At 33.3% G+C, this 23,771-nt stretch overlaps 1 protein-coding gene across 3 annotated transcripts in view; it reads right to left on the bottom strand.

Annotated features, from left to right (window-relative positions):
• The window catches only part of LOC145260629 (dynein axonemal heavy chain 12-like), a 572,171-nt gene that overhangs the window by 446,485 nt on the left and 101,915 nt on the right, over positions 1-23,771 (bottom strand). For all 3 annotated transcript variants that reach the window (XM_080118949.1, XM_080118950.1, XM_080118948.1), the window contains exon 23: positions 11,845-12,127. In XM_080118949.1, coding sequence (XP_079975075.1) covers positions 11,845-12,127 — 283 coding nt within the window. The remainder of the gene's footprint in view (positions 1-11,844; positions 12,128-23,771) is intronic.

The following is a 23,771-nucleotide window of genomic DNA, read 5'->3' as shown; positions in this document are numbered from 1 at the left end:
CAAAAGCAATAGACTGTTTCGAGCCATCCAGCATTCGATGTAGCATGCACGCCCCGACGCCATATTGACTACGGTTGCTAGCTACTATTATGTCCAATTGTGGGTTGAAATGCGCTAGGAATAGTTTTGAAGCCAGGATTCTTTTTATTTTTTGGAATGATTATAGTACTCACCAACAAAACAAACGGCCACGTGTTTGTGCCTTGTGTAGGCATGCGCGACAACAAAACTTGGGTTTTTATAAGCGGAAGTCTCGAGGTTGTCAAGAATCTCCGGGCGCATGCGCAAGAGGAGGGATTGAGAGAGTGGTATAAAAGGCAGGTCGAGTGAGAAGGTTGTTGTTGTTGTCATTGGACGTTACAGTGACGCGTGCGTTAGCAGTTGATTAAGAAGCTGTTTTTTTTTGTGTCAAGTCACGCACCTCGGTGAAGGTCATATAAGTCGTGCACCTCGGTGAAGGTGAAGGTCATAATGATGTCTGGCAATCTTCTGTCAACTCCCAAGCCTTATCCTTTTTCAGCAATTCATTAATAATTTGCCAAACCTAAAAAAACTCTGCAATTGAGTTATGTTTACTGGTCCCGGCATTTCTTTAATAGTGGTCGCCCTATCTGGGTCTGGGCGTCTGACATCTTTATCGATTATTTGACCCAGGTATTTAATTGTTTGTAAAAAGAACTCGCATTTATCTGCTTTGATCTTAAATCCATAATCTGGTATTCGACTGAATATTGTCTGATATATTTTTCATGTTCCTTCCTGCTTTTCCTCGCTATGATAATGTCATCAAGATATGCGATTGTGGTGTCCAAGCCGGACAGCATAGTATCCATTACTTGCTGGGATATTGCGGGTGCCACCTTGACAACAAACACGAGTCTTTCGTATCTGTACAAACCCCGATGAGTGTTAATACAGAGGAGGTTAGTGCTTTTGTCGTTTACCAGAATCTGTAGGTAAGCGTCGCTTAGGTCAATCTTAGAAAAAAACTTGCCGCCATTTAATTTCGTGAACACTTCTTCTGGACTAGGTAATCGATAGTGAAAATCTTCTAAGGACCCGTTGAGTCCGGTCGCGAAATCGGCGCAAACGCGAATTTCCCCGGACCTTTTCTTTACGTAAACTGCCGGAGCAGCCCACTCACTATATTCAATTTTAGCCAGTATACCGATGCTTTCTAATCTGTCTAGTTCCTGATTTATTTTATTCAGGGAAGCGAACGGGATATTACATTTCTTTTTAAACACCGGTTGTGTGCCAGGTTTCAACTTAAAATCTGTGGCCATTTTTGTACATCTCCCCAGGCCAGGAATAAATACGTGTGTGAATTCTTTTTTAAAACAAGTTATAAGTTTCTCCGTTTCTGCTGGGCGGGTATCTATTTTCTTGCAGAATGTGGATATATGAAGATCTCAGAGACGAAACTCCTCCATGCTGTCAGAACCGAACAGGTTCTCACTATCCTTTAGCACATACAATCTTATTTTTTTTGTTTTCCCCCGTAAAGTGACCTTTGTAATTAATTCACCTTCAAAATGAATTTTTGTACCATTAACGGCCGTCGCCGTTCTGTTAGTTTTTAACATAGTTGGCTTTCGTAATATTTTCCATGTTTTGAGATTTATTATTGAAAGATCCGATCCACTGTCTAATTGGAATTTAATAGCCTTGCCGAAAATGTTAACCGTTACATATTTGCGTAGATTTTCATCTACGGTGTCCTTAGTTCTGGTTTGAGGTACGCGGCTTCTATTCTGAGTTTTCCTACAGTGCGAACTTTTATGACCGATCTTATTGCATAAATGGCATCTTTCTGTTAATAATGGGCAATCACTTACCCAATGTATTCCACTACATCTGAAACAAGCGCTCAGTGCTTTTAGTTTTTCTGAGTTTCGGTGGTTAGTGTCTGTCTGCCATTTCGACGTTTTTTTCTTAGTTACTTTTTTTTATATTCGCAATGCCTGCTTCGATATTTCTTGCATCATCTTTTATAATTTCTACTTTTTGACAGTCCTCAGTCAATTTATGAAGTGTTAAATTTGGTTAATTTTCTAATTTTGTAAGGACTCTGCGCCTGATTTCCGCATCTTTTCCCAAGGTTAACCCTTGCGCAAAGACAAGACATTTAAAATTTTCTGCTGTTAGTTCAGACAACTTAAAGTCATCACAGTGTTTGTTCACTACAGCTGCGTAGGTGGCAAAATCGTCATTATCATTTTTACCACATTCAGACATCTATAACGCTTATGGAAAAGAGACGTTTTCGGCGAGAAAAGTTTTGTTAACAAATTTACCGTCTCATTGAATGATAAATCTGCTGTTTTCTAAGGCCAGATGTAATCCACGAATTTATCATGCTCAGCCGTTTCCAATTTTCGTAGCAGAAGTCTGGTTTTCTTTTGATCAGACCAGTAGCTGCAGTCAATATTTAAAAAGTCTTCATAGCGCCAAAAATATGCTGCGAATGATTTTTCCTCTTCCTCGTATTAAAAATTGTCTATCGCGGTCCATATTGTATTCTGAGAAAATGTTGAATTGCTTTCAATTTCTGTAAGTAATTCCTCTGTTCGTAATTGACGTTCCGCTAACCGTTTTTGCAATTCCTTTTGCTCTTCCTCGAATCGTATTTGACATTCAGTCCACTGTTTTTCGGATTGTGACTAACGCTTTGCGGCATCGATATGCAACTTGGTCAAATGTTCCAACGCTACTTTCAATTCGTCCATTTTGCTTTGTCAGCATTAGCAATTTCAAAACGTTCGCTGAATTTTACAAAACCGTTTTATTCTTTCTTATTTCTTCCTCCAGACAATAAAACGAACAGAAAAAAATAAATATATAAAAAGTTCATTGTCTAAAGAAAAAAAAGAAGTCAAGTGTATATTTTTCTCCAGAGAAAAAAAATACCCGATTTTAGCAGCGAAAACCACAAGTGACGAATTCTTTTTCCAAAAGTATAAAAATTTATCTTTCTAAGTCGCAACGAACCTTTTTCTTTTTTTGCAAAAGTACAGCGCTATCTTTGAAAGTCGTGACGAACTTTTTTTCTTTTGAACTTTTTTTTTTCCGTAATGATCTGCGTATTTTTTTAGTTAACGTGAACCTTTCAGTTTCAAGTGTTATGTTAGACACTTCCTTAGGCTTGATAAGATTTGAGTCCGACGTCGTTAGTATTTTTAGAATACTATTTCAACGTGAGTATTTTTTTTTCAATGTCGTTCCTGGTTTCGATTTTAGTATGCTCCTTGAATCCAATGTTGTCAGTGTTTAGTTTTTTAGAACACTGTTTTTAAACCTGAGTACGTTCTCCGAATCCAATGTCGCCAGTGTTATGGCTTGCAATAAGCCACAAAGAAAACAGAACAACGGAATAGAGTTTAAACAATGTATTACTGGAACAACAACGTAAAAAGGTTACAACTGAAAAGAGTAGTAAACGTCACCGAGCAGGCGAGGGTCGCCCTGGTGTTTAATCCACACCTGGGATCAAAAGGTCAATCGTTTATATAATGGATCGAACAGTCCATTTGGAGGGTGATTCCCCACAACATAATATTTATAAAGTAATCTCAACCAGATGTAAAAACTCGATAAAACCAAATTTCTTATATATATATATATATATATATATATATATATATATATATATATATATATATATATATATATATATATATATATATATATATTACACACACACACTAATATATATATATATATATATATATATATATATATATATATATATATATATATATATATATATATATATATATATATATATTCAAGCACGTCTAACTGAACACGACAGTTATTCTTTTTTCCAATTTTTCTGGATATCTTTTCCATTCGCTGTGCGGTCTTTTTTTTTATATCAGATGTATAAAATGGCGCCCAAAAGTTGTTGTTCAGCCATATTCTACTCAAGCTCTTCTATCAGTGCATCCGATTATCATCAGGAGCGATTGTTGTTGTTATCATTTTCTTTTTCTTTTGAGGCTTTGTGGATTTATAGGGTTTTTTTAAAATATTTTTTATTTATTTTTATTGGTTATAATGGTGGGTGCAGGGTGGTTAGGGGCGAATTATTTTTATTTTTAATTTCGATTTTTCTATTTTATACTTTATTAATTTAGTTTCTTGTTAGGTATTAAATACTGTTAGTATATTTGTCTCGGTGTTAAATGAGATCCGGTTAAAAAGGGGCTGTAGTTTTTTTTTTATAAGTATGGCTTCTAGTAATTTTAGTCGTCGTGTGCAATTGTTAAGGTATCAAATTTTAGTAATGTTAGAAATCGGAAAAAAGAATAATATGAGAAATATCTATCATTGATATGTATGTGATATAAATATAAAAAAGAATAATATGAGAAATATCTATTATTGATATGTATGTGATATAAATATAAAAAAGAATAATATGAGAAATATCTATCATTGATATGTATGTGATATAAATATAAAAAAGAATAATATGAGAAATATCTATTATTGATATGTATGTGATATAAATATAAAAAAGAATAATATGAGAAATATCTATCATTGATATGTATGTGATATAAATATAAAAAAGAATAATATGAGAAATATCTATTATTGATATGTATGTGATATAAATATAAAAAAGAATAATATGAGAAATATCTATCATTGATATGTATGTGATATAAATATAAAAAAGAATAATATAAAGAAACTGAAAATAATATAATGGAAGTTCGGAATCAAGTCTCCCCTTGCTGTTATTTCAGATCATTTGAAATCATATTAGCATGTTTTAGTCTCCCTTCCTTCAAGGCCAGAAGTTTTGGGGTAAATATCAGATATTTTGTAATTCATATGCCAAACTAGGAAAGCAGATGACTATTAGTGGAACATTTTATGACTGAGAAATGGGATATATAAATTTTATAACAAAAATTGACAAAAAAAAATTAGATAATGATGGACGTTGCACTTTATGTGCAACATAAAGGGCAACGTTTACACTCACTATTGCATAAATAAAGCTAAAAGCTGTTCAAAAAACTTACTTTGTAAAAATCTAATCATAATGCTTGTTTCTAAAAGGTCAAAAGAAAATGACAAAAATAGGTTCTGGATTATGTATTGTCCCATTAATGTGTGACCTTAAGGACAAATGTCACATAGCGCATTACACAATTCAGATCATTACCTTTCTTACGAGCCTTCATTTGTTAAATTCTAACCAATAGTCGTAGAAATTTGGAACTTATAAAATTATGCATGGATATATTAGTAGCCTGGCAAGGACACAGAGGAGATAACCAAAGCAGCAAAACTGAAGCGGGCCTGCAGGACACTATATATACAAATGTAGGTAAATTTTGGCATATTTTATTGGTTTGAAAATATAGGCTCTTTTTTACTAAAGGTCATTAAATGTTAACCATAGAATAGTATTATATGCTCGTCTAAACTCCAATCTCTGGTCCCCCCCTGCTAATCTTTCACGAAAAACACCCGTCTAGCTGAATCCACTGTGAGAAATTTCCCCCACTCTATATCTGTGCCTAAATCAAAACGTGGATTCCATAAACAAAGCTTCTTTCTTAGAACTGCATGCCTGTGGAACTCTGTTCCGTCTGCCTGCTTCCCACCGCTTCTATATAGATAGATTAGCGTTGAATGTCTTCAAGTCCAACGTTAACAAATTCCTAATGAACCGCCCCCTTAAGTAAACACTTCATCAAATCTCCACACTAACGTAATGTACTTGCAATAACCCTTATCCCTGAGTGGCTTCCGGACATTGATAAGTGGTGATCACTGTGTAAAAAAAAAAAATTTAATCTTCAAAAAACCTGCAAAATTTCATGTAGTTTCGTCCCATAGAATAAAAGAATAAAAGATGTGAAAATTTCAATATTCAATTTGGCTACCAGCATAGAGAGAGAGAGAGAGAGAGAGAGAGAGAGAGATATATATATAGAGAGAGAGAGATATGCTACCTTTTTAAGCAATATTATAAGTTCCAAATCTCAACGACTATGGTTCAGAATTTAACAAATGAAGGCTCGTTGGAAAGGTAATGATCTGATTTGAGTAGTGGGCTATGTGCCATTTGCCCTTAAGGCTGCATATTAAGGGGATCATCCATTATACAGATAGATAGAGGGGAGACTAAACTATGCTGCTATGGTTTCAAATGATCTGAAATAATAGCAAGGGGAGACTTGATTCAAAATATTTCTAATATGTTATATCTTCCCTTTTTGGTTTTCATACATAAAGTAAATTTCATAGTGTATAATGATTATTTGATACTGGAGATATCATACCCTATTTCCAAAAGAGGGGAGATATAACATATGAGAAATAATTGGAATCAAGTCTCCCCTTGCTGTTATTTCAGATCATTTGAAACCATAACAGCAAGTTTTAGTTTCCCCTTCATCAAGGCCAGAGGTTTTGGGGAAATATATAGATATATCTATACTGGTAGCCAAATTCTATGGGACGAAAGTACATGAAAATTTGAAGGCTTTTTGAAGATTATAATAATATTCTATGGTTAAAATTTTATTATTAGGCTGGTGCTAAAATAATGTCGATTTTTTACGTTCAACTTCAAAAGATCATAACTTCTTTCATAATAAACTTCATTAATCAAAATTAGAATCGACACATTTTTGCCAACGAGAAACGCGCTTATTTATCCCATTGGCATATAAATCCACAGTTCTGGAAGCGATGAAGTCATTGAAGGCTGATTCGGCATCATCTCGGCTTTTGAAGCATTTTTCGCGCAGGAAGTTGTCGAGATGCTTGAAAAAGTGATAATCAGTGGGCGAGAAAACCTGGTGAATATGGCGGATGAAGCAGAGTCTCATAGCACAATTTGTTCAACTTCTGCAGGGTCAGTTGAGCAACATGCAGGCAAGCATTGTCATGATGGAAAATTGGTCCCTTCATATTGACCGATCTCGGGCACATATGTTGGAGATTCTGATGCATTTTGGCGATTAGTACTTCTCTGCTGTAATCGTTTTGCCCGAATTCAAGAAGCTGTGATGGATGAGACCTGTCGCAGTCACCATAACATTTTTTTTTGGTGCAAGTTCGGCTTCGGGAAGAGTTGTGAAGCTTCTCTGGCATCCAACCACTGTGCCGAACGTTGCCAGTTGTCATAGAGGATCCACTTCTCATCACACGTTAGAATCTGCTCATGGTTCATTCTTGTTGCGCAAAAGGAGTGTACAAGATACCTCAAAATGATGACTTTTTGATTATTGTTCAGTTCATATGGCAATCATTCATCCAACTTTTTTGACTTCTCAATTTGTTTTAAATGGCAAACGACTGTTGAATGGTTGACTTCGGGTTCACCAGCAACTTCTTGTGTGGTTTTATGAGGATCGGTTTCAATTAAGGCTTTCAAATGTTTGTTATCAACCATAGTCAGCTGGCCACGAGCATCTTTATCTTAAAGGCTCTCGTCACCATTGCAAAATTGTGCCACACGTTTGTTAGTGGCTCCAAGCACACCATTGATATCACAAGCTGTCTCAGCAGATTTTCAGCCTATTTTGAACTAGAACAAGTTGCTAGCATTGTTTTCAAACAGTGTTTTTTATTATTGAATGTACTTTTGTGGTCATAATATCGAGTTTGGAAATCTAAGGAAGTCATACCTACGTAATATTTCTTGTTATTCGGGTTTTCTTTCGCAAATATTGTGGCCTGGTAAACTACGCTTTTGGTTAGACATTTATTTGGAAGTGGGCAAAGTGTGTGGTATCTACAGTTGCATTTATCTTGTTCATTATTAGTATTTTTATTTTTATTTCTAGTGTGGTTCTTGTTGTCCGGAGTTGGTTTAGTATTATTATTATAATTATTATTATTATTATTATTATTATTATTATTAATTATTATTATTATTATTATTATTTCTACTAGTTATATATGTGTCATTTGTGTTAGTTTTATTTTTGTCATGGTGTCCACTTTTTTATTGTTTATTTTGTTGTTGTTTTCATTGCTTTTATTTAATATTTTGTTATTATGTGCTTTAATCATCATCTCTAAATTTTCGCAGCAGCTTTAGGATAACATTGGGGTATTTTTATTGAAAATTTTGTGTAAGGAGTTGGTTGCGGAACAGTGCTTTTCGATAAGGTCTAGAAATTTCTTGCCAAGTTTTGTTTTTAACATTTGATTGTATGGCGCCGTATACCAGATTATATTTCTTGTTCTTTTATTTTATATTTTATTATAGTTATTGGTGTTTTGTTGCTTATATTTGATATCAATATTTTTGTATCCACTATTTTTTAGGGCTGTTTCATAGATATTGGTTGACCTGTTAAATGCATTTTCATCGCTTGAGTTATTGCTGAGTCTACTTATGATCAAGTTAAGAATCTGTTTTATAATTGATGGTGGGTGATGTAGTGTACCAAGCAACTATTTCTACTAAGGAAAATCCGAATGAAAAAAAATATTACATAGGAATGACAAATAACAATTTTAAAGAAAGATTTACCGGTCACAAGTGCTCTTTTGAAAATAATGAGTACAAAAATAGAACTTTCTTGTCTAAATATTACAATGAACTAGTAGAGCAAGGTTACTCCCCAATAGTAAATTGGAAAATTTTAAAGAAAGCTAAAACCTGTTCATCTTTAAACTCGCCTTGCTACCTATGTCTTTATGAGAAATTATTTATACTTACTTTTAGAGAAAGAGATAAATTATTAAATAAGAAGCACGAAAATTCAATTAATTGCAAACATTATAAAAACCATCTTTTAAGTAATTTAGTTTAGATATAAAATTTAAATAAATTTAAAATTGTCACTGATTTCTATAATTTATTAAAATACTATTAATATACTTTCTCCTCGCCTGATTTCATTCTTTACTTCCCCTATCTTATATACCTGTATGTCTATGTGTATATGTATGTGTCTATGTATTTACTTTATGACCGTGTGTACTTAGATTTATATATTTCTATATTATTTGGTATACCCTCCCATGTTTATTCAATCCATTTGTATGTTTCTATGTGTGTATGCATCTATCTGTACTCTTGCCAAATTATTTGTATTCTTATGTATTTCTATATATATAGTTTATGTAAATTATACATATTTATGTGTGCGTATATATATGTGTGTGTGCGTTGTTGTATATTAGTATATGATTGTGTGCATATATTTGTGTATTTTTTTGTATGTATGTGTATACATATATATATATATATATATATATATGCTTATTTGTATGTCTGTTGGTTCTTTGTGGGTATATACATATGTATTTTATTATTTTTAATTTGGGTACTATCTACCTGTGTGTTGCTACTTTTGAGTATTTCGTTGATTTAATTACTTCTTTTGCCTGAATATATTTATATATTTATAGGTAAGTGTACTTGTATCTGTGTTATTAGTAATCTGGTCTTGAATGTATTAATTTGTGATTTAATATGACTTTATATCTATAATTAAATAGCTTAAACTTTCAACTTAATAGTATAGTTACACCTTTACTTATGTGCATGTATATATATATATATATGTGTATGTATGTGTATATATATGTGTGTATATATATGTATATGTGTGTGTGTATATATATGCATATATGTATTGTATTCTTTTTATATACATAAATATTAGTAGATTTTTATTTATAATTATTGGCCCTATTTAATTTATTTAATCCCCTCTTATGGCTAAATATGTTATATTAAAAAGATAATAAATATTAATTTTATTCTGTTTTTATTATTATTATTATTTAATATTATTATTATTATTATTATTATTATTATTACTATTATGTTTATTATTACTATTATTATTATTATTATTATTATTATTATTATTAATAATAATTTTAATATTGTTTTATCATTATTTTTTTCTTTTATTTATATATTTATCTAATAAAAACGCGAAAACTTTAAACTTATATCATTTAGCATAAAGGGCCTAATTAATTGTAGACGTATGTTTGAACTGCGTTGATATTACTCGTGGACGTATGTGAGAAATATGTTGGCTGGATACATTCGCTGTCTTTTTTTTTTTTTTTTTTGACATGTTCATTTCTGACGCTTGGATTGTATCTTCTGTTTGTATTTGTAATAATATGTTTCATTACTGAATTGTATAATTGTTCATAAATTGGTTGACACGCAGATCTTTTTCTTTTTCTTTTTCTATATACTGTCAAATTCTTACTTTCTCTCTTTCTCTCTTTAACTAGATCTCATCATTCTTTCCTTTCCCTTTTAGTCCTTATTCTCTTTATAATAACCATTTATATCTTTTTTTTTCTCCATATTATATATATATATATATATATATATATATATATATATATTTCTCTCTATTTTCTTTCTCTATTTCTTTTTTTTTCTCTTCTCAATCACTCTCTCTCCATTGTAATCTTTTAACTTTATTTAAATTGCCCCTCCCTCTTTACATTTTATAATTAAAGTTCTGTGTTTTAAGTTTTTTAACTCCAACTTTTAAAGAGTTCCTACCTAAAATAAAAATCCATTATTCATTGAACTTTTGAATAGTCAAGTCGCTGCCTGATGATATCTGTTGTTTGATTGAAACAAGTGGCTATTTGTAGCAGCGGGATGTGAGCATGTTTATATAACAATAAACAAGTATTATCAGCTCTTTTTATTGAGCACTATCTAACAACCTCGTTGAATTCATTAGTCCATTACTTTTGAATATAAAAAACCCCGAGTATATATATATATATATATATATATATATATATATATATATATATATATATATATATATATATATATATATATATGAAGAACGGTGATATAACGAAACAGTCTGTCAGTGAATGACTATATAAGCCTCCCTTCTTGAGTAGAGCACTTTGGTTAAATTATATCATCTGTTACTTAATTAGTATAATGCAAGGTTCCTTCTTTGTAAATAAGCAAACAGATCACTTTAAAAGTGGCGTTCAATTTTTATATAAAAATATTAGGGAAACGATTTATGAGCACTGATTCTGTAGTAGAACTGCTGACTATCAGCTCGATGGTTTTAGGTTCGATTCTGGGTTTGGGATGAGTGCCAGTCTAACCAAACTGAAGATCTATGATACAGTGAAACAGTTTCCTCTGGATCACTATATATATATTCTAGAAGATATACCTAGCATTGCCTGGTATTAAACGTCACGCTAAATTCCTTTTAAAAAAAAAATGAAGTAAAAAACAGAAAAAAAACTGAGACATGTGCATGTGAGTATTATGTTTTTTCTAAACAGTTCACTTCTTGTAAATAAAAATATATATACTCAAGCTGAGATCGAAACCAAAACCTAAAGACAGTGAGTAAAGTATGATAACTATTAGGTCAGTTTGATACGATCTTTAAAAAGTGTTTTCAGACCTACTTATTCTTAGCATCATGTGAACAATTCGCACATGCAGTTGACAAGAATTTTCTGTGTGTTATCCTCGTGAGGATTCATCAGGTTATTGCGTAGAATTGATGTTGCTACATGTTTTTATATGTTCCTGTAGTACTGGGTTTGCTAATCAGCCAATCAGATTCTTTGTTATTCACACACCCATTTATTATAGTGAATGGGTGCGCGTTTGTCAGTGTTTACTAATTTAGTCGTACTAAAATAGTAAAACCTTTGAGAAATGTGTAAATGAATATCCCCTCCCTAAGCTATGGATAAAATAGCTGATTCAAAAAATAACGGCAATACTTTGATCGAACATAAATTATTTGATGTGTTCTCACCCTTTGCACAACATGATCCTATGTTAAATCATTTGGAAACGATGCAATATTGTTTTTGCCTCACCTGAACTGCAGCCCTAATGACATCCTGCACCGACAGCAGCATGGTGTCCTGCACCTCGAGCAGCCATTTCTCGACAGCCCCTCGGGCAGCTGCCGTCGAGACGTCGTTGCTGAAGTCCACTTTCTCATTCTCGCTGCTCAGCATGGCGTTGATGTTGCGTTCCTTATCGAAACTGAGTTTTGCGATGCCTTCAAAGCACTTTTTCAGATGAGGCTGCACGCGCAGCGGATCTTTTGTCTCGGATAGAATTTCAAGCATTTCATCGTTTGACAAGAAGAAAAATCTGGAAGGGATCAATAGATTTTGTTAATTAACTTTATTTTAATCAATATCTTCAGAGAAATTATGTCATTACTAACTAGCAGAGCGTTACCACTGTGAGATTAAGGCAAGAGTCTCCATCAAGCATGTGTATGGAGTGTGATGATGTATGGAAGTGAAATCTGGCCAGTGAGGGTTGAGGATATGCGTTGCATGAATGAGAAATGGGAAATCTTTAATAATTGTGTTCCTAAAATTAAAATGGCGGAAATGGATAGAGTTGATGTAAATAAAGAACGGAAGTCACCCAGCATGAAACAATATGACAAAATTATGTGATAAAACTTTTGAAAGACATTCTATCTAAGACTTAGAATAAAAATATTAAAGAAAATCTTATTTAAAAACATGTAAAAAAATTAAAGTTGATTAAATTAGTAGTATTTCACATCTTAGAAAACATTTCGTAATGTTAAAATTAAAAATCTTTGAAAACCAATGTTAAGAAAATATTTATTGAATGATAAAATCATTTTATATATAAATAAAAGGCTTCCTTCAGTCTTGACAGACTATGGATATCCACTGTAAGGGTGCCTGGCCATGAAATTTTTTTGGCAAGAGTTGCACAATCTCCAACCACACCTCTCCTGAGTCGACATTGTTGAATACCAGTGGCAAGTGGAGGTCCAGAACGACTGGAAATAAGATAAGAGGAAAGCACATACAGCGCCTAGAATTCCCAAATGGTCACCCATCTGGTACTAGCCAGGCTCAACGTTGCTTAACTTTAGTGATCTGAACCGGTGTGTCAACATGGTTATGCCGTACATAATATATATATGGGGTGCAGGTATGCCTGAATCAATATGCGCATATAGGCCCGTATATACGCCTTCTTGGGGGCAGGGGCGTCGATGTGTGTATGTGTCTGTGTATGAGCGCATCCATGCCTGCGCACACATACCCAATTTTAGCACCTTAAAGAAAAATTTGACGTAAGCGGGAACAACGCGGGTGTCTATGCATGCAGGCACACATATGTGCATATATTTGCACGCCAGGGCGGGGATATATGTGTACATGTGACCATTTCTTTAAGTATATATGTGTGTACGTGCTCATGTGTGTACCCGTGCCGTGCTAGCTAACCCTCTCCAAACAATTAACGATAAAATAAAAACTAAATAAATAAACCGAATCATAGCCCCCCCCCCCCGCCTCCAAACATGAGCGAACACTCAACAGGTCAAGACATACTAACCAAGAAATCATCTCACCAAGGAGACACAAAAAAACTTTAACATTAAGACTCGAATTTTAAAGTAACCCCCCTCCTCCTACCCCCACATATTCCCCTTCCCCTCCATGTATCCCTATGCCCTCAGCCACACCAGAAATAAACTTCCCAGACCCTCCCCCACAAGTTCCTTAAACTCCAAAACTAAAACATTACCGACATACCAAGCGGGCCCCCACCTTCCCCCCTTGTTCCCTTCCTCTCTTTCTTCCGCCCTCCTCGCACCCCCTTGACCTCATTCACTCTTTCACTCTTTCACTCTTTCATCCCATAATAATGAACATTTCTGTAAAAGTCTGAGGAAGCTACAGACGGCCAAAAAACGGCTGGGTAGCTGAAACAATAACGTAACTTAACAGAAAGAACCTATATATATATATATATATATATATATATATATATATATATATATATATATATAAATGATTTTATCATTTAATAAATATTTTCTTAACATTTCTTGGTTTTCAAAGATTTTCAATTTTAATCTAAAAATTTATTATTTTTTTATTGTTTCATAATGACACAAGAAGTGTTAAAACTTAAGAATTTTTTTTCAATAAAATATTTTTATATGGTTTCGTATTTCGTTTCATGCTTAGTGACTTCCATTCCATATGTACATCAACTGTATCCATTTCCGCCATCTTAATTTTGGGAACTTAATTGGTAGAGATTGTCGAGAAATGATATGAGAAATGATACGACGGGTGTGTAATGTGAATGTTTTTTTCTTATTTTTGTTTTTTACTTGGGAGTCGCCACTTATCAAAGCCCAAAGGCCACTCGAGGATAAGGGTTAATGAAAGTAAGGTGGTGTAGCTATCATTTATGGTGTAAATTGTGTAGAATTTCATTATTTATGAGGAAGGCTTAACAGGAACTTGTTTGCATTAGATTTGAAGACTACCATGTTGTATTCAACCGAGAAGCATGCCAACGGAACAGTGTTCCAAAGGCAGGCAGTTCTGCAAAAGAAGCTTTGTTCATGGACTTTGCTATTATATTTAGGCACAGATAGAGAGTGAGGAAAATCAGATATAGTGGTTCTAGCTAGTCGAGTGTTTTTTTGTGAAAGTTTGGTAAGGAGGGACCATAGATTGGAGTTCAGTCGAGCACTTGCTATGAAAATAGCGATAGAGCAGAGACAGGCTTGCGACGTTTCCTTTGTGGTGAAGAGGTTGCAGAGAAGAGAAAAGGGCATCAAAGATAGGCTTAGTTCTGATGACTTCAGAGAATGATTAGATCTATAGAGCATAGAAAGGTGCATGCAGAACAGGAGACTTCTATGGTATGGCCACGTCGAGAGAATGGATGAGAGTTCTTGGATTAATAGATGTAAAACAGTTGAGCTAATAGGTTCAGTTCACAGGGGAAAATCATGGAAGAAAGCGATATAAAATGCACCTGGGGGAAAGACTTGAATAGAGAGAAATTTCTTTGGAAGTCAATTTCTTAAAGTTGTCCAACACATATCAGCATGTAAAATGAATGTTAAACCGATGATGATGATGATGATGATGATGATGATGATGATGATGATGATGATGATGATGATGGTTTAAATAATTTTTTTTTATATTTATAATCATTTTTATCTTTATTAAATACTAGCAGATGTACCTGGCATTGCTCGGTATTAAACGTAACATTAAATTCTGTTAAACAAAATGAATTTTAAAAAAAACGGAAAGAAACTGAGACATGTGTATGCGAGTATTATTTTTTTTTTTCTAAACAGTTCATTTCTTGTAAATAAAAAAAGAAAGTTCGAGCTGAGATCGAAACCAAAACCTAAAGACACTGAGTTGAGTACGATACCCACTACGCCAGCTTGCCACGGTCTTCAAAAAGTGTTTCCAAACCTACTTATTCTTAACATAAGGAAGCCGTCCTGTGACCGATTTGCGCATGTGCAATCGTGGAACAGTTGACAAACAGATGATCTCCAAGTACCAATTTTTCAATTTTGGCTTGTCAGCAGGGCTTTTTCGGGATGAAAACTGATTAAAATGCTTTCCACATGTTCGAATGCTCTATATGCAAAATTTCAACTCTTCAGATCAAAAATTTGTTAAGCATATCGGTTGAGAGTTGTCCTCACACACACACACACACACACACACACACACACACACACACACACACGTGCACACACACACACACGTTCTCACTTTTATAGATATATAGGTTTAATAATTGAATATTTTTAATAATTGTTAATAATGTTTAATATATACTTTCATATCTATATGATATTGGTCCCCGGATAAAAGGAGGGTGCACCTGTAAATTCACCCTTGTCCGTTCGTCCCTTTGTCTGTCTACACTTTTCTCAATAACTTCTTGGATTTTTTTGAAATTTTGCACAAACATTAAACAAGGATGGAATACTGTTGCCACATCTGGGCAGGAGCTGCTAGAAAGGACTTGTCCTGCCTTGATAGAGTTCAAAATAGACTTCGTAGCCTCGTAGGAGATGTCCTTTTCTCCTCCTTGCAACCACTATCTCACAGAAGAGATGTTGCGAGTTTGTCTCTGATGTATCGTTATTTTCATGGAAAGTGTTCAACTGAGCTTCAATCTATGGTCCCCCCTCGCCAAACTTTCACAAGAAACACTCGTCTAGCTGTAAACACTATCAATAATTTCCCCCACTCTTTATCTGTGCCTAAACCTAAACGTAGATTCCATGAACAAAGCTTCTTTCTTAGAACTGCACGCCTGTGGAATTGTCTTCCGTTTTCCTGCTTTCCGGCTGACTACAATATGGTTGTGTTCAAGTCTAAAGTAAATAAGTTCTTGATGAGCCGTTCCATATAAGTTATCAAATTTAACAAATTTTCATTACTAATGATTACTATATTGACCAATTTCTACTGTACACTCTTTAACCCTTATCCTTGAGTGGCCTCTGGGCCTTGATAATGTGGTGATGCCTTTGTAAAAAAAAAAAAAAAAAAAAAAAAACATGACATGAGTAAAAAAGTAACAGAACGGATTTTCCAGTGTGCCTTTTGGGTTATAATTACTAAAATTGACACTTTTGTGCTCATTAAAAAAAAATTATGCCTTGGATTTTTATAAAACTTTCTGAAAAGTTGTAACTAACTGATTTCTATGTAATTGTGTATGTCTCTGCTTCATAATAACTCTTGGGTGTGCCCCAGTGGCTCTTTAAGGGCTAATAAAACACTCCAATTTTGGGACTATTTTAGTATATTTGTCCAAAATTTTCTGTGTATGTCTATTTAGCAGTTTTGCATAGTGCTGAACTCAAATTTAAATATGTAAAGTCTTGAGGACCTTTGGGGTTAAATGGCGACTTAGTCACTTCTTTTTTTGCATGGTGCAGAAGTCAAATTTACATATGTTAAGGCCTAAAACTGTACCGTTTGCTCATTTTCACCAAGATTTGACGTCCCCAGGGGACTTTTAGGGATAAATGAGGGGGGGGGGCAAATGCTGAACTTTGTCATTTTTTTTTATTCCTCATTCACTGTGCACCCACGGGGAACCACGTATGCTTCGCTTGTTTTTTTTTTTGTTTCTTCATTAGTTTGTACGTTACACTTTGAAAAACTAATTTTTTGCGCTACCCATAAAAATATTAGTTTTATCAAAACATATTTGTTGATTAAATATATTTCTCACTACGTGAAATTTCCACAGGTCCTGTTAGTTGTATATGAATAAAACATTAGATGCATGTATGCGTGTGTGTGTTTGTCTGTGTGTAAACAGTTAAGCGATAAACTCTTAAATTACTGGTCACATAACACTGAAATTAACAGGAAACAGTAATCATACACCAAGGATGGTGTTTATAGCGTATAAAATGTTTGTTCGGATGGATGAATAATGCCTATAGAAATAATGTTGGTAAGTTCAAATGCAAAATGTTCATTTCAACTTGCTGAGATATTTCTATTACCTTTGCGCATGCGCAAATTCATTTATAGCTTGAAGTGGTTTAATTTAAAATCTTTTGTGTCTATCTGCCGATAGCTTAAATGATAAGGAACATGGCTAGAGCACTAAATGTTTTGGTTTCGTTACTAGATGATGGCACGGAAGTCATTTTTTTTTTTTTTTTCAGTATTTTAATGGTGAATGTTCTGACGAACTTTATATCCCCCGACAAACAGCAAAGTCCCACCCTTACATAGTAGAGATCCCTAGATGTAAGAAAGCCTTCTACTCTAATAATTTCTTCCCCAGAACTGCTAGACTTTGGAATTCCCTTCCGTGTTTCTGCTTCCTCAACTGTACTGATATGCAGAAGTGCAAGTGTAATGTGAACATACATCTTGCTGCTCAACTCCCTACATAGTATCCCTTCAATTATGTACCAGATAGTAGCCCCCTACATAAAAGTGGCAATCTGCCTTGTTTGGGGTGAAAATGTAATAAAAAGTTTTTTTTAAAAACGGTACTTCTACACTATTAGGACGAGATTTTGTAGTCGATAAATGGAGTTTTCAGATTAAAAACAATGGTTTCTACTGTTTTTTTTTTTTTTTTTTTTTTTTTTTGTCAATTCTAATAAATTACAATTGTAGCTTCCAAATTATGCAGTCAGAATTACCTGAATATTACTAAATTATTAACAAAAAGCAACTTTAATCATGTTAACAGGTGAAAAATTGTACCGATCTTGTTAAAATCAAAATGGAAATTTATCTTCCTTGTGAACTCTCCTGTGTTTTATGATCGCATTAATCGAATTCTATTTTTTTTTTCTTTAATAATTTTCTACCTTATCGATTTTCATAATTTTTGGATGTAATCATCTTAAAAACACGAGGAATACTTAGATACCATTGTTTTCATGTGAAATTCATTATTAAGATTTCCGAAATTTCGTCCTAATAGTGCAGAAGCGGCAAAACAACTTTTGAAATCACTACTGTTTATAAAGTACAATATAATATTCAATAGAGAAATATTTGAAAATGAATTGTTCCAAAATCAAATTATGTTGTTCCACTAACTAGAAACGTTCAATTTTAGACACTTCTGCATTACACGGACGGCGAAAACTGCTAGAGGGCGATGACTTCAATTTCTTCTTGATCAAATAACACGACAAATAAATAACAAACAAGACTTTTTTTTTTTCGAACACAAAAATGTTTTTAAACCAAAACATTTTTTGTATAAAAACGTATCAATATATAATTGTAAAAACATTTATTGTATAAAAACGTATCAATATATAATTGTAAAAACATTTATTGTATAAAAACGTATCAATATATAATTGTAAAAACATTTATTGTATAAAAACGTATCAATATATAATTGTAAAAACATTTATTGTATAAAAACGTATCAATATATAATTGTAAAAACATTTATCGTATAAAATTGTATCAATATATAATTGTAAAAACATTTATTGTATAAAAACGTATCAATATATAATTGTAAAAACATTTATTGTATAAAAACGTATCAATATATAATTGTAAAAACATTTATTGTATAAAAACGTATCAATATATAATTGTAAAAACATTTATTGTATAAAAACGTATCAATATATAATTGTAAAAACATTTATCGTATAAAAATGTATCAATATATAATTGTAAAAACATTTATTGTATAAAAATGTATCAATATATAATTGTAAAAACATTTATTGTATAAAAACGTATCAATATATAATTGTAAAAACATTTATTGAAAGGTCTGCATAAGAAAATATAATTTTAATAAAACAATTTTTGAATTAAAGTAAAATTAGACTTTTGGAATTAAAGTAACAATGGATTTTTTTTATTCTCAACAATTTAATAATTTAAATGAAACATTTTTCGAGTTAAAGTAAAATTTGATTTTTTTTCCGAAACATTTTTTGGATTAAAGTAAAATTGTCAGTGTAACAAAATACAGTTTTAATTTTTTGTTCATTTTGTGGCACCTGTTGAAGGGTCAACAAAGTTATATATATTATATATATATTATAGTTTTAATTTTTAAATAAATAAACACTTTGAATGAAATGAAATGAATGAACTTAGTCGACTTATTGTCACTGTTCTTTGACCGAGAAGCGCCACCTGGTGACAGTTTAGTGAAACATAAAAAAATGGCGCCGTTCGTGTAATGCAGAAGTGCCCAATTTTTAACTGAATTTATTTCAAAAAGTGGCCTACGTTCTGCTGATTTGGCCGACACGGATTAATATAAGAATACATGGAATATTTATTGTTTTAAAAAGAATTAAATTGCTAAAATTTTAAATAATAAATAAGAAAGAGAAAGAAACATAGTCGTTTATTTATTTATTTAATATTTTTTATTTTTATTTTATTTTTTTTTTATTGCATTTTCACCCGAACAGGGCATGGTGCCACTTTGATGAAAGGGCTACTCTCTGGGACATAGAGATACTTTGACGGGAGTTGAGCAGCAAGATGTCGGTTTACATTACACTTGAACTTCTGCATGTCAGTACAGTCGGGGGAAGCAGGAACATGAAAAGGAATTCCAAAGTTTTGGGGAAGAAACTATTAGAGTAGAAGGCTTTCTGACATCTGGGGATCTCTACTGTTTAAGGGTGGGATTTTGCTGCTTGTTGGGTTTGTCGGGGGAGGGATTTACGTCGAGAAGGTACAAGGGCTTGTAGTTCGTCGAAGCATATACCATTAAAATACCTATAAAACAGACAGAGGAATGCAACATTTCGTCTGTGGGAAAGTGTGAATGTTTAGCTGACAATGACTTTTATTACGGTGGAAGAAGAAAGAATCATTTCTTCTTAATAATATTAACCCTGGCAGACACTTTTTATTCCAAGGAATATTACGAGGTGCCTTCAGACGTTTTTGTACAGGCATTTAAAATTATTGTAGATTCTTGAAAATTCAGTATGTTATTGCTATACATCTTATGAGTGACTGACCAATTTTTATGATTCCAAGGTTCAAATAAACAGCTACAGCAGGATTTTGAATACATCCTACTAAAGCCTGATTGTCACAGCTGGTGAATTTCCAATATGCAAGCTGGATATGAGGACACTTTACAAATGCAATCTGGACGTGAGAACACTTTAGAAGTAGGATATGCAATAAAATTCTGTTTTAAACCTGGAAAAAAAGGCCACAGAAATGTACGAAATCCTTCAATCTGCTTTTGGACCATCTTGCATGAATCGAGCATCAGTTTTTGAGTGGCTTACGAGACTCAAGGAAGGCAGGGAGTCTGTGAGGGATGAGGAGAGATGTGGGAGGAGTAAGGAAGTCAGAACACCAGAGTTGATTAGCCAAATAAAGAATTTCATGGATAATGACTGTCGTGTGTCTATAAAAACAATGAGTGCACAATTTAATGTCAATGTGGGAACTATACACGCAATTATTTGCGCAAAGTTTTCCAAAGTGTGCTGAGAGAAAATCGGAAAAAAAACGTTGCCATGTCAACAGGGAGATGGTCGAGCTGATCAATTCAGATCCCGTAGTTCTTGATGCCCTGGTGATCTACGATGAAAGTTGGATCTACTGCTATAACCCAGAGACCAAGAGACAGAGTTCCCAGTGGGAGCATACTGGCACTCCCAGACTCAAGATGTAATAGTAAATTATACAGAATGTCCGTGAAGGCCATATTAATGTTTTAACTAATTTATTTTAATTAATCGTTTGTTAATTAACTGTTAAAATATTTAAATCACTTCTAGAACCCTAAACTAAAGACTTTACTGGAACTTGTATCATTTTATTTTATTTCATATATCTGTGTGTGTGGGGAGGTGCATATATATATATAAATTTAAAAAAAAAGAAAGTTACATAGAACATAGTTACAAAGTTACATATCAGATCAATAAGGACGAGAGTGAGAAAAAAAGTGAAAAAACAAAACTTTTTAAGACATGGCATTTCGAAGCTCAATGCTTCTCACCAGAAGAGGAGAAACGCCGGCATTATACAAGGATAAGTGTAAAAAAAAAAGATAAAACTGACTTAAGAACATTTAGATTAGAAATGAAAAAAAAATAGGAGATAAAATAATGGGGACTAATAAAAAGCATGAAAAGAAATATCGGAAAATAAAAGACCCCCCCCCAATATTCCAACTTGTACTTCTACAGAGAGACCTTAGACACTCGGGGATAGTGTCTAGTAAGCATTCAAGTTCTCTCCAGTATGTATTCAATTTTTCTCTCTAACAGTTTCATTTTACTTCGGACGAATTTCTCAAAAGTCAAAGGGGCCCCGCTTCATGGGGCTAACACTTGATCTCTATTTGAGATGAATAGGTATTTTATTTGAGATGAATAGGTATTTTATTTGAGATGAATAGGTATCTGAATATTCCATTAAATTTCTCTTTTGCATCAAAAACACTGATTTAGTACAGAAGTTGAAAACATAATTATTCTCTTCCCAATTGACCATTTAAATATGTTTTATGCTTTCTTGTGGTCTCTTAATCTTACTAGATTCCAAGATAAGAATTCATCTGGTCTGGTTGAGTATCCATATGGCTTGCTTTTACTGTCGGCTGCAGTTCTTATAGAGCTGTCTGCCTCCTCCTCGCCCGCACATTATCTACTGCTTTGGTCTCATGAAAATCGATTGCATTAACCCTTTTTTTTAAAATACTTTTCTATCATAAAGGCAACCTGATAAGACGTTTAATTTCCCTAAGGTGCCCACAAGTCTGCTACGAATCGCTGGCAAGATAAAGGAGTGTAGGTTTGATGGATTGCGTGAACGAGCTCGTTTGTGCTCGTTTGGGACTCAACAAAAGAAGTAAACAGTTGTGGAACAAAAATAAAATTCGATAAAAAAAAATCTGGACTTGAAATTACAAACCTCCTATCTCCTTCCTACTACCCTTTCTTATTTTTTACTAGCGGGGGGAGGGGAGGCGGGGGAGCGACCAGCTTTGCCCAGTCGTAAAATACGCTTAAATATGATATTTTAATTTACCCAGATTTCTTATATATTATTATAGATTCGTAATTTCAAAAGTAAAAAAACAAAACAAGTATTTGAATGTTATCAGCTTATCGAAAAGAAAACTGTAGCATTCAAAGCTGGTGACGTTACCACTGTAGCAACATAACATGCATATGAACTGATTAAAAATTAAAAATAAACTAAGATGAATGTACAAAATGTATAACTTTTTTTTCCCGATTTTGATCCATATTTGATCAGTTAAAAGCTAGTTTAATTGGCTAAAGGCCCATAAAAGAACGGTCCATAAAGATCCAATCATTTTGGTGCTCCTAGCGCCGCCTTGCGACTTTTAGTTTCAGCGGAGATAGAGTTTGAAAATATGGAGACAGACAGATATATATCCGTTCTATATATATCATCCACATACAGTACTGTTTTGCTATATCACAACTCATTATGGCGGCTAGGGGGGGGGGGTAAAAAAAAAGTAAGTATGAGGATCGAACCCGAACCCTTGAGGCAAAGTTATAAATTTAAGTGTAAAAAAAAAAGTGCGATGTTAACCATTGCCCCACCGCGACATGCTAACGGAAACACGTTTGAATTTATTTAATTACTTGGATTTGGCAGGTACCCGTTTTAATGAGTTAATGAGGTCAAGTTTGACTGCGGGATAGTATTCATTTACTGCTGAACGCTATCCCCCCCCAAGATGTTATAGGAAAAAGACTAACCCACATGCGGCGAGCTACAAATATTGAATATTTATCTTCCCGAAGTCGAGCAAATTAAATACGCAGGCAAGCTTCGTTGTTAACTGTGAGATATTATGATTTATATGTGATATAAAAAGTTTTAAAAAGTTGTGAAGCGAGCGACTGCTTCTCTGAAAAAAGCCTTTTGTTGACACACAGAAAAAGCGAACACGCATACATACATACATACATTTTCGCTTTTATATATATAGAAGACATATCCGGGTGTGAATTATACTTTGAAAGAAAAGGGGGGGTGTAGTTTATGAATGCAGACAATAGAGGTTTTTGGAGGGAGGTATGGTAAATAAAGGGAATAGGGTGGGAGGGGGGAGGGAAAAGGAGGAAGTACGATTCGATCTGGTCATGCTATCACAGCGGGGGGGGGGGTATCGGTTTCATTTTAACTAGATGGCTTTCTCTGTGTTTGCTTTGATCTGAAGTAATATTATATCCTTGTTAGCGCTGTTTCTCTGTTTTAAGATCTCATGGCTGGTTTTTCTATTTGAGTGGTATATTCTCTATTTATCTATTTTATTGATAGCTCTATTTATTTAAACATCGTTTTTTGTTGATTCGTTTATTTCTCGTTTTCATTTATTTATTTATTTGTTTACTTATTTATTTCAATATAATATACGTCTACATGATCAAATTAACAATCTGTAAATAAATATACAGGCTTACTTA

Source organism: Euprymna scolopes, chromosome 36, assembly GCF_053919585.1.
Source record: "Euprymna scolopes isolate OS-2025 chromosome 36, ASM5391958v1, whole genome shotgun sequence".
Classification (NCBI taxonomy): Eukaryota; Metazoa; Mollusca; class Cephalopoda; order Sepiida; family Sepiolidae; genus Euprymna; species Euprymna scolopes.
The sequence above is the reverse complement of the archived record's forward strand: the minus strand, read 5'-3'. Positions and strand labels throughout refer to the sequence as shown.